This window comes from Gadus chalcogrammus, chromosome 6, assembly GCF_026213295.1.
Source record: "Gadus chalcogrammus isolate NIFS_2021 chromosome 6, NIFS_Gcha_1.0, whole genome shotgun sequence".
In the NCBI taxonomy this organism is placed as follows: domain Eukaryota; kingdom Metazoa; phylum Chordata; class Actinopteri; order Gadiformes; family Gadidae; genus Gadus; species Gadus chalcogrammus.
Window position 1 is genome coordinate 10,919,395 of NC_079417.1, and position 12,500 is coordinate 10,931,894.

General features: G+C 51.6%; 2 protein-coding genes across 3 annotated transcripts in view; one reads left to right on the top strand and one right to left on the bottom strand.

Moving 5' to 3' along the window:
* The window catches only part of slf1 (SMC5-SMC6 complex localization factor 1), a 29,293-nt gene extending 21,379 nt beyond the window's left edge, over window positions 1–7,914 (top strand). For both annotated transcript variants that reach the window (XM_056592756.1, XM_056592757.1), the window contains exon 18: window positions 5,949–7,914. In XM_056592756.1, the coding sequence (XP_056448731.1) occupies window positions 5,949–6,445 (497 nt within the window). In that variant the 3' untranslated portion in view covers window positions 6,446–7,914. The remainder of the gene's footprint in view (window positions 1–5,948) is intronic.
* A 3,759-nt stretch (window positions 7,915–11,673) lies between these two features.
* LOC130384301 (multiple C2 and transmembrane domain-containing protein 1-like) overlaps window positions 11,674–12,500 on the bottom strand; it is an 88,654-nt gene continuing 87,827 nt past the window's right edge. The window contains exon 15 of the mRNA XM_056592423.1: window positions 11,674–12,500. This exon is cut by the window's right edge and continues 35 nt beyond it. Within this exon, the coding sequence (XP_056448398.1) occupies window positions 12,439–12,500 (62 nt within the window). The 3' untranslated portion in view covers window positions 11,674–12,438.

Below are 12,500 nucleotides of genomic sequence, written 5' to 3' on the forward strand. Positions count from 1 at the left end.
AGGAACTTCGAACTAATTCGGAATCATCACACCCCTCACCGTTCAATAGAGAACCGAATTCTAATGTAGTGCCGTCCTATTATTCTCCTAATTTCATCAACGTATGTGCTGAGAATGTGGTTCTCCGTCTTCACTGATCTCTTCCTATCTCCTCTAACTATGGAGCATGGCTTCTATTGTCTGTGGGATTTTTTTAGAACACGAATCAATGAGGTGCTTAGCGCATCACCCGTTCCCCTGGATGTGCCCGATGCCCTCAAACCAAACTACCGCTGTGGAGGGGATTACCCAGAGCCAAGGGTTGGTGCCCATGCCCCACCTCCCAACACACACTCACATATACTCAGACTCACACACATATATTTATGCTCACACATATACTCTCACACACGCACAGCTACACGCACACTCACACTTACACACATACACTCACAAATATACTCACAATCACACATATACTCGCACACAAACACACACACACACACACATACACGCACGCACGCACACTCACATATACTCAGACTCACACACATATATTCATACTCACACATACACTCTCAAACGCACACAGGCACACGCACACTCACACACATACACTCACACTCACAAATATACTCACAATCACACATATACTCGCACACACACACAGACACACACACAGACACGTCCCGGTAGTCTCTGCCCTCTCTGGGTGGATGTGACGTGGCCTAGTCGGGGGACAATGGAGACACTGCACTGGAGCCGGTAACGGTTCACAACAACCCAGAAGAGACATCTGGGAGCAGTGTCCTTTGGTTATTCCGTCCGGCGTGGCGATGGTTGTCTTTGATTTAGCTCCGCCCTCCTGGTTATCCTTGACCCCCCCCCCCCCCCCCTAAAGATGTAGCCTTGTCTTTTCCCATTGTTTTTTTTTGTTTGTTTCATCCCCCCCCACTCCTCTCCCCCCACTTGCTCCTCCCCCCCCCCCTCCCACCCCAAGTGTCTCCCTGCTCTCCACTGTGGTGCTCCGCTAGCATTGTTGTTTTGTTGTTGTTTTGTTGATGTTGTTGTTGCTGCCGTCGTTGTTAGCGTACGTTGTGGTTCTGCTAGTCGCCAGCTCAGCGCTCCACCGCCGACGTGTGGTGCCGTGCCCCTGGCTGCAGTTCACACACGCACACACACACACACACACACACACACACACACACACACACACACACACACACACACACACACACGATGTTTTCCCCGCCTGGTTCCCTCGTCTGCCTAGCCGCCACTCCAGCCTCAGACCAGGTTTGGAGGGAGAGCGAGCGAGAGACATAGCCTCTCCACGACTCGCTCTACGCAAAACATAGAAGGGGGGAGGGGGCATGGCATCCCTCGCTCGCTCCCGCTCTCCCTTTCTCTCTCTCTCTCTCTCTCTCTGGCGTTCTCCCCCCCTTCTCTCCCCTCCTCCACTCGCACATTTTTATTTCTTGTCTTCGCCTGCCCTCTAAAGGCAAAAGGGCTCTGAGTGTGTGTGTGTGTGTGTGTGTGTGTGTGTGTGTGTGTGTGTGTGTGTGTGTGTGTGTGTGTGTGTGTGTGTGTGTGTGTGTGTGTGTGTGTGTGTGTGTGTGTGTGTGTGTGTGTGTGTGTGTTTTAGCAGTATGCATATAGCTCGACTTTCGCTGGACAGGTTGTGTTTATTTTCATCCCCTTCCACTTGCTCCCTCATCACACCAGTGATAGGAAAAGTTCACACACACACACACACGCCTGCAGACGCACACACACACAGTCACACACACATACACAGTCACACAGACACAGACACGCACACACATACACAGTCATACAGACACGCACTGAACACACACATGCCTGCATGTACGTATACACATAAAGAACAATGTAATTACCCTCCTGTTCTCTGTGTGTGACGTCCCCCGATGTGCTGCTTTTATCTGCACAGCAGCTTGTCTGACACCCGGCACACATACCTGGACACACTTCAGTCACATGTTTAGATGCAGCGGCCAAGACCACCACAATACCATGCCCTAGACAGTGTGTGTGTGTGTGTGTGTGTGTGTGTGTGTGTGTGTGTGTGTGTGTGTGTGTGTGCGTGTGCGTGTGCGCACACACACACATCAGTGTTTTCCGTGCGGTGCCTCTCTAGTGTGGGATGCCTTCAAGAGAGCCCCGTCACACCATCCGCTAAAAAGGGAAAGGGCTACTAAACATGACAAGACATAGCAATAGACACATATATAAAGTATCTATATCTATTTATTACAAGGCTCTTCTCAATGCTGTGGAACGCTCCGTTCACTTGCATGGCCACCGGCTGTGAATTATTGATGATTGACCGTTGCTAAGCATATATTGACCGCTTTCAAGGAAAGTGTTTTTTTGCCTCTGAATCACGTCTTTGGTATCACTCCGCAAGTGGTCCGTGAACTTATCAACCCCAGCGTTTTCGGTTGCCAAGCGACTTCAACGTCTTTGGTGGACTTTTTCTCTGCCGATCTACAGTCTACCAATGGTAATTGTAAAAAGACCCACCGTGTAAAGTTATTATTTCGTTTTGGCAAGTAGCCTTGTAATAAGCAATATAATGTACAGAACGTCGCCGGTCATTATCCCGGCGTTCTATACATTATCCCTTACATATTTCACAGATTTGTGACATGGGACTTTCGCGCCCCATATGTAGTCCACCAGACGGTTTCACTGACAAAACAGAGCGAGACTGTTGGATGAACCAAAAAGACAGAGACGGGACGCCTTTGCCTCCACTCCACCCGCAGTCTGACGGCAGCGAGCGGATCGTCCACGCCGGTGTCAGTCCCCTCCTCACAGCCTGTCAGCCTCGCTGACACGGGGACGAGGGGGACCGCCGCAAAACACAACCACCACTCCTCTCCACGGCTGGCTCCCTCGCTGGGTGTGTGTGTGTGTGTCTCTATGTGTGAGTGTGTGAGCCGCTTCGTGTGTGTGTGTGTGTGTGTGTGTGTGGTGTGTCGGCGGGTGTGTGTGTGTGTTTGTGTGTGTGTCCCTCTATGTGTGAGTGTGTGTCCCTCTCCGTGAGTGTGTGCGTGCGTGCGCGTGTGTGTGTGTGTGTGTGGCATGTCGGCCGTACGCATGTCTTTCCCGTGTCCGGGTGACATTGTTTGCGACTTGCGCTTTGTATTTTTGTCTGGTCCAAAAATAAGGAGTGTACACATACACACTCGCAGATATTTATTCCACGTGAAGGAGCTGATGCGTGTGAAGAATGAAAGCCGGTGCGAGGAGATGCAAAACACTCACGACTCAACGGAGGGAGTTCTTCCTGGCACTAATTACGCTGTGTGCCTTGTTGGAGCCGGGTGCTGCCTGTGGTTGCCTTCCCCCTACAGAACAACGCTGGGCGTTGCATATGCGCCCCAACATCACACAGCCGGCTCATTACTAACGTTCAGCACGGATATATAACCACCAAGGAAACTTTCAGGGACTTCTCCCTTCAGTTTTTCACTGCAACTGTTCCGTAAACATACGGTTGTGTTAGCGGTTCAAAGTGCGTGTGGTATATAGTCGCGAGCTGCGGGGAAAAAAAACCTCCTTATTGCGTGAAGTCTTATAAAAGAAGACACGGGTGATCCGTAAACACTTGTGTAGCACTCGCTGCCACACTCCTCTGTGACGGCGCGTCCCTCCAGATGCCTCAGGGGCATCCTGTTGGAGCGTTGACCAGAAAGGCTGACACTCCCGCCGCAGTACGGGATGCACCTCCACACCAAGGCTCCATTCACACCTCGCTAAAGTGTTCCCTGCTTTCAAGGCATCCTCATTCTCCGAGGCCCAACATGTGCCTGTTCCAAGCAGGAGTGACAGTGTGCGTGCGTGTGTTTGTGTGTGTGCGTGTCGGTGCGTGCACGTGTGTGTGTCTACCTGCGTACGTATGTTTAGAGTTGGTGGTCCCAAGGAAAGAACCAGATAACACATAAAATGGAGTGTGGCCATCCCTGGATCCCAGCCCCTGCCGCGCGTCCGTCATCGGCCGGTCTCCCCCATTAGAGCCACTACTCGCTCAATGGGGCCTAATGGCACATGCATAATGTAGTGCCGGCCTCCGCGCGACTCACCGGGAACCACGGCACTTTGCTCCCACACGCGTTACCGGTGGCCCCCTCTCTCATCTCTTGACCCCTTCTCTCTCCCCGCGGCTCCCGCTCATCTCCCCGTGTCTAGTGGTTGATTTAATCCCACCTCCACTCCTCCGTCCTTGACTCCACCCGCCATCCCCACCGCCCTTCCTGTCCTCCATGCCTGACCCCCCCCCCCCTCTCTTATGTATAGCCTCCTCCTCTTGTGTGTTAGCGAACCATTTAGTTTGGTCAGGGAGGGAGATTTGGGTATTTCTCACTGCACCTTCTTACTGAAAAGGTTGACGGGTGCGGACGCGAGTCTGCAGGTAGCCGGTGTGCGAGTTGCGATCACCAAATGAGATTTGGTGATTGTGGTTCGCTGAGTTCCCTTGAAAGGTGTCTCTGGGTTTATATGAACTCGTGAATCACACACGCACACGACGGCGCACACACGCACAAGCGCATAACAAATAACTGCCCTTCTTTCAAAAACCTTCCTTTCCCTCCCACCCTGCGAGTCTGTTCAGCGGCTGGCCGTGTGTCAAACATCCTTTCCGCCATCGGTGGTGAAACACGTCATGCCCAAAACTTGCATCACAAGTGGCGGCGGTTTTGCCGGACTCGAAAGAGTCGAGTGCCTTTGGAGCGGTTTGCTTTTAAAAAACAAACCGGGGCGTTTAAAAGGAGACAATAGCGCTCACACTTGACCCGCGAGGCAGCAGAGTCTGACGCGCTAAGAGGGCTTTCCAGCGGCAACACACTAACCGACGGGTGGAGGGAGAGAGGAGAGGCAGCTGAATGCCGGCGTTTAAATGTGGTCTAGGTGGGTTTATTCAGCCCTGAACCGGCGCGGTCTTGTCGTTAAGCACAACCGGATTGAACGTTTAACAGATGAAAAAATGATCTATTACCGAAGTTAGAGTTACGTTCTAACAAATATATTAATTCGGAAAAACAGAGCCAGCCGCCCGACGTCGTACCCGTAAACACTCGCTGCCGTTGCCTGAGCTCTGTTTTTATTTTGTCATTTTGCTTCGCCGTTGATGGCGGTTTACCGCGCCTGCGCCTCTCCCCGTGGGCCCGTTTCAGCTCGCTCACCCCGGCGAATCTGAGAGCTCAGCATTAAGGCAGAGCCACCGTCAGGTCAATGGCTCCCAGGTCCCTTCTACACAAACGCCGGCGAGCTGCCACACGGTTAAAGCGGGCCGTCGTCCACCGGTAACGGCTGAGCGAGCTGAAAGCCCCCCGCTAGCTGGAGGGGCTCGATGGCCGAGAGTGCTGTTGGCGTACACGGGCGTCTCCTGCCCTGCCGCTGACCCGCTAAGTCGCTCTCCCGCTTGACTCGGGATGATCGCGACGAGCTGATGTCAAGTTGTGTAGATTAGTCCGTTCTGACGCGTGTCGTGGTTAATGATATAGAACGTGTCAGCTCGGTTTGTCCTCCCTAACCTCAGATCCTGCAGTTCTTCAATTTTTGCAGAACTTCTGTCAACGCACAGAGGCAGGGCCGGAAACTACAGCAAGAAAGGTGCGAAGTCCGGCCTTGTTTCCTGTTTCGCCAGAGAGGAGATATACGACCGAACATAAACTAATTTGTGTGAGAGGATGAAGGTTCCAGAAGGTTTTTTTTAACTGTGCATTACTGCAGGGGCCAGTGTACACTGAGTCAGTGCCTGAATCAAACACGAGGTGAAAGTTCACCCAGATCTGTGCTCGTCTGCGATCAGTCCTTAGATATTAATCCAGGGGTCTGATTTCTGAGACAATTATCCCCCCGCATTCATGTACCGACTCAAACCCCAACCGCCATGCGTGAGAGTTTACCTCCTCTTATCTCCCCCCTCCACCCCACAGGGTCGGCCCTGCTCCGGCACATGGACGGCGACAGGACCCCCTACTCGGACCCCCCCCTCACCCCCGCCGAGTGGGCGGAGATCCTGCTGAGCGCGCGGGCGGGCGACGCAGCCCTGATGCTGCAGCCGGCGGCCGAGGGCCGGTACCTCCCCCTGCTGGAGGCGGGCTCCAGCCTGCTCACCCACCTGCTGGTCTCCTACCTGGGGGAGACGGGGCTGCCCGGCTGCACGCGGCCCGGCCACGCCCTGGCCCGGGCCGTGGAGGGGCACCCCCTGCGGGCGGTGACGGGCGGCTGGACGGACCGGCGTGCGGTGCGGCTGGCGGAGGACGCGGCCACACTGGCCGCGCTGCGGGGCGGCGGGGCGGGGCTGGAGCGCGTGTCCCCGCTGATCAGGGAGTGCCAGGGGGAGAACACCTCCCTCCTCATGGAGGTCCTGGGGCAGCTGGAGACACAGGGCCGCTCCCCGGGGCTCCGGCTCTGCCACGGGGTTTGCTAGCTGTACCACGGGGTTTGCTAGCTGTACCACGGGGTCTGCTAGCTGTACCACGGGGTCGGCTAGCTGTACCACGGGGTCGGCTAGCTGTACCACGGGGTCGGCTAGCTGTACCACGGGGTCGGCTAGCTGTACCACGGGGTCGGCTAGCTGTACCACGGGGTCCGTTAGCTGTACCACGGGGTCGGCTAGCTGTGCCACGAGGTTGGCTAGCGCCGCCAGGGGGACGATTAGCATAAATAAAAATATATACCAAAAAGAGATTTGTAATATATATGAAATTCTATATTATATTAAATCTATAAATAATATGTAATATAAATAATGTATGACGTATTATAATATATATTTAATATGTTATATATATTATATTATATATTAAATTCAATCCCTAAATAATATTTAATACAATAATGTATGATGTATTATAATACATGAAATATATTTAATATGTTGCATATATTATATTATATACCATGTATTTTGACACCCCGTATTCTAAATATGCAAAAAAATAATAATCAAAACGGGCCCAATTATTATAATTGAAACTTCAAGCACAAACAGAAAGAAAAAGCTGAGGTCCACTGCTCTGGCTAGACGTTAAAAAGTCTACAGATGGAGCTTCCCTTATCTGGGGAACAATAGCCACCTCGTGATCTGGGGAGCCGTTCGCCAGAGCAGTAGCAGTAGTAGTTGTTGCTCCGCTGGTCTGTAGCGGCGGCGGCTGAAGCAGTGCTGACTGGAGCTAGCTAATAACTGCCAGGTCTTTGTTCCTCATCCTTTTTTAGAATACACGTCGTGGCCTGAACTTGGAAGCGTTAGCGTTTATAACATCTCTAAATATCATCAGGTACATAAGTGCCCAGTGCTGGTGCTGCTCACTTGCTTTGAACCCATAACATGTTTTTGTCGATTACTAGATTGAAACAAAGCCATGAATTCCCAGCTCAAATATCACACCGAGCCCTCTCATTAGTGAATGATAAAAAGTACTACACTCCTTTAAATAGTTATTATTTCTGGGATCAAATGTTTGCCAGTAAGACTTAAAAGTTGTGCCAGTTTAGCCCCAATGAAAGTGAGCTGCTTTCATGAATGTACTGATGTTTCTAATAATATTGTGCGATTGCTGTTTATTTTCTGAATCAAATGCTATTTTTTCTACTGCTTGCACTTGATCGAGACGCCCACTCCGTTTATCCTGTATGTTGGGCGGATTTTATACTGTTGTTCTATTGTTCCATTGAAGAGAAGCCTTTCCATATTCTCAATAAGATCTAAGCTATATTAAAATAGTTTGGACTACTCTGGGGAACTGTGAAGCAAATCGATTTAAAACATATTCAAGTTTTTTTTAAGACTCCCCTACCAGTGTGTAGTAGCCAGTATGTGCCCAGCCACTCGCTGCATACTGGCTAGAGGTGTTTACTGATACTAGCCAATTAGAGAACAGGGGCTGATCAGGGGGCCACAGGGGTGTGGAGGTGGGGCGGCGTCTGGCCTGCAGGGGGAGTATAGAGCACCGGGTCTGCTGGGGTGATCCAATCAGGAAGTGTGTATTTATGTGCCTGCTCCTGACTGGGACCCCCCCCATCTCGCCCTCGGCCCCGGGGTGGGCCTGTCCCGCTGCAGGGCTGCCACACCGCGGTCCGCGGGCTCGGGATCAGTCGTCGGTCTGACAGAGGGGGAGCCAGGTGGCCCTCCGCGATGTTGACGGCCGCCGAGAGGCTCCCGGGCTGGTGGTACCGGACCCAGGTTGATGTTCTGGTCGGAAGCCCCTCGACGAACCTCTCCAGGGCCACCTGCTCCACTATCTCCTCCGGTGCGTTTTTTCCCGGGCCCAGCCACCTCCTCGCCTGGTCCCGCAGCTGCTGGGCGTAGGTGAAGGGCCGGTCGCCGTCGGTGAAGGCCAGGGCCCGGAACCGGCGGCGATGTTCCTCCGGGTTAAGGCCCAACCGGTCCCGGATAGCCCTGGCGACGGTGTCGAAGTCCATCTGGGCCGCCACTGGTAGGCTGTGGGCCGCGAGCTGGGCCTCTCCCGTCAGCAGAGGCAGGAGACGGTGGGCCCACTCCTGCGGCGGCCACTCGGAGACCTCGGCCACCCCCCGGAACGTCTCCAGGAAGGCCTCTGGGTCGTCTGCCTCCCCCATCTTGGGGACATGTACATGTCGCCACGGTCGGGTTTCCCCGCCGCGTTCTCCGGAGCCGAGCAGCTCCCGCATGGCCTCCCGGTCGGTGGCCAAGGAGCGGGCCAGCTCCACCAGGACCTCGGTCTGGGCCTGCTGCAGCTGGGTCTGACGCTCCGCGGTTTGGGCCAGGTGTCCGAGGATACTGGCCAATGACGATGGATCCATGGTTGACTCCGCCCCACGTTGGGCGCCAGTGTAACGGGTTCAGCGGAGTCAGGACACAGTTCTTAGGTGAAATGGAGCGAACTCCTGTTTATTTCCACCTCGGCAAACAAACACAACACCAAAAGTACAAAAGGACAACGTCGAATGTTCTTTCCGTCCGTCTCTTGGTCATACGACGCTCTCTCTAGCTCGCAGAGAGCGACTTCCTTCTCTCACTCTCGACCCCTCACTGAAAGACAAGCAGGCACATGAATACACACTTCCTGATTGGGTCAGATTGCAGACACCTGTCCGCAATCAGACCCCATCACCCCAGCAGACCCGGTGCTCCATACTCCCCCTGCATGCCAGACGCCGCCCCACCTCCACAAGGGGTTAACCCCGATTCCTGCGATGAGTGCCGGAACCTGACTTCAGAGCACCTTGGCTTATAATGGAAAGTCTGTGTGTGTTTCCACTGATTTATTTTCGGTCAACGTTGAGGAAATCTTTTCAGGGATTATTTATGATGAGATCAAGGGAAAAATATCTTAATATTAAAAGAATGAGGCAAAACCTAGTTCACAACTGTACGTTACCTTACTTTGCAATATCCAACTTGTAGTTACTCACCCTGATGTTTCAATTGATTGTTCGTTATCTTCATTGCTGTCATATTGCCAATGAATAAGATTGTCGAAGTAGTAGTTGAGTAGTAGTAGTTTTTTTCAAAATTGTCTAAATGAATGCAGAAGAAATTATCAACCGGATTTGAGATAGGCCAGAGGAATGAGCGCCCCCTACTGACCATCAATCTAAGGACAGACCAGACCCAGGCCTGCTTACCTTCCACTCACGCCTCAAAAACGCAACAATAAATGGTACTCTTTCTGTTAAATGACATGGAAAACAAAGCTGATTTAAAAATATTTAATCTTTCAAAATCATTGACATACATTTTTGGCGCAATACATATTTGCTCAAACCAGAAAAAAATAACAGAACGTAATTTTTTTTCATAAACATCTCCCTACCCCAAGACACACCCCACCCACCCCCATATAGTCCCATGACCGGCCCTGAAACGTCACTGGTGGGAACAGGTCGCATGATGATGACATCACAGGCAGGCAACACCGCAGGCAGAAAGAGAAGCTCCCAGAGACAGGGAGGCAGGCATACGCCTACTTCACAAGATCATCAAAACCAGACCATGGATAGGCATACTGTAGAAAATCACAACTAGAAATGGGCTACTGCTCAGCTTTGCACATTGTCATTTAAAAAATAAATAGTCCAAACATGGTGCAAATAAAGGTGCCTTCTTTCCTTTCCTCATTTTACATCTTCCGTCATCCGTTACATTCCTTATATTTTCTCGCATCACAAATTTTCTTGCATCATACAAAATAAAAACACTTTGGTTCGCTTCCAAACGTAGCTTAAATAATATCACCCTACCCCTCCCAAAATAAACGAAATAAAAAAAAAGACATTTGGAGTCATCCCACACTCACTCTAACTCTAAAATGATACTGCATACATGAGTAAACACATATTTCTGCGCTCAAAAAGGGCCCTTGTTGAAGCGATCCGAAAAGTGACAAAGTGTTGTGTGGCGTGGCGGACCATAATCAATCTGCGGCACTTCTGTGGGGTCCAAAAGAGGGGGGGGGGGGGGGGGGCGGTCTGTCTTGCATTGTCTTTCAAGTGGATTGGACACAACGACTCTCTGGACTGAGCCATGGGAGCCTGTTGATATTGAGGATGAAGACGGACGGTTTGATGGAGAGAATGAAGGGAGAGAGAGAGAGAGAGAGAGAGTGAGAGAGAGAGAGAGAGAGAGAGAGAGAGAGAGAGAGAGAGAGAGAGAGCGCGCAAGTGGGGGTGAATGTGAAGCGATGCACAGACAGACAGGATGATGGAACGGAGGAGGGAGCGCACACAGATCATGGAGACTTAAGCGAAAGAAGAGAAGTCGAATGTGGGGAGGAGGAGGCGAGGACGGCGGCCTCCGCGGATGGAGGCAGCGCTGTGATCTTTCAACAGATGCTGGGGGAAGAGAGAGGCCCAGGAGACCGGCTTCAGACAGAGGTCGCAACCTCGCTCTCTGACGAATGAGAGGGGAGCCGCAGAGAAAGCAAACCGAGAGAGGGATGATCGGAAAATAAATGGGGGATGTAAAGTAGCAAGACAGACACCAACACGCACACAAATGCACACACACAGACACACACCGCGGCCTGACATCTCAAACCCCGGTCTACAAGAGTCTACAGTTGTCTTACAGCGGCTTAGATGTGCACATGCACATTTTTTTGTTCTGTGTGCACATGCATAAGCACTCGAACACATTAGTGCCCACATCAGTGTACAGCTCAAGGGAAGAGAGAGCGAGAGAGAGACCATTGTGGAACGTATCACCGCGGAGAGCAGCGCAATAGCTCTTTGATTCCGTAAACACGTACACTCATACGCATTCGCACCCAAACACAGACGCGCCGAGAGTGCACACACAGGACCCCCTGCTACTCCAAACGAGAGATCAAAGTTGAGCTGTGGGCACAGGAGGTGGGGCGGGTGGGGAACGCGGCCAGCCCGGGGCACAGCATCAGAGAGAGATGAACAGTGGGGGGAGAGCATGTGTGTGTGTGTGTCTGAATGCATTTTAAAGAGAGTGCATTTACAATTGTATGTGTTGTTCGATGCATAATATGTTTCACGAGAGAATCTCACATTCACATACACATGCACTAATTTGCGCATGTATGTTTGCATCCAGTGTGTGTGTGTATGTGTGGTTGTGTTTCTCCGATGTGTGCACTTGTCTATCTGTGTGTTTGTGTGTGTGTGTGTGTGTGTGGGCGTGCATGTGTCCTCGTGTAAGGCTGTGTGGGTGTGTGTGCATGCATGTTTGTCAGTTTGTAAGGCAGTGTGCGTGTGTGTGTGAGTGTATACTGCATGCACGCCTACTGACACAAACACATGGGTAGATGAGCAGAGGAGAGCAGCCTTTCAAAGCAGATTAGGCCATGTGTGTGTACGCCTAAAGGCCTGTCTGTCTGGCGACTCCCGGGCACGGTGACATCTATATCAGCTGGAACAAGCCCAGCCTCTCGCTAACTTCTTGACAGATTGAGGGAATAAGTGGACATTTCACTCGGACTGACTGGCTGACTCACTGGCTGACTGACTGACTGACTGCTGGTGGTTGACGTGGCAGGGGAAAATGATGCAATCTCCATCTGCCGAGTCGATGTGATTAGTCACTGTTCTGTTCTACTGGCTGCCAGTCGAAAGATGACTATTGGATGAGAGAGTTAACCCACGTTAGCACAGTATGTGCTACAAAACCATGTTTAGGCAAGAGACAGAATCCCATGGAATAATATATAATGTGGGCTAGTGAGCAGTAAAGCAGAATGACACAAATGATCGGCCACTGAACATAAAGCAAGTCAAAGCAGCATCCACTCAGCCCATGTCGTAGTTAATAAAAGCAGAGTTCGACCCATACACATATCACCAAGAGCGACTGACCACAATCAAAAAAAAACATTACAAAATAAAATACAAAAACAGGATGATACCGAGGGTTGTAAAAGTAGTGTAAGGCTTGTTTGCTATCAAACACAGGGACACACCGGCTCGCTCTACATGTCACTGGGCCAGAGCGGGTCCTGACCGTGTGAACGCGCCCTCGCCCTGACCAATGTATGACA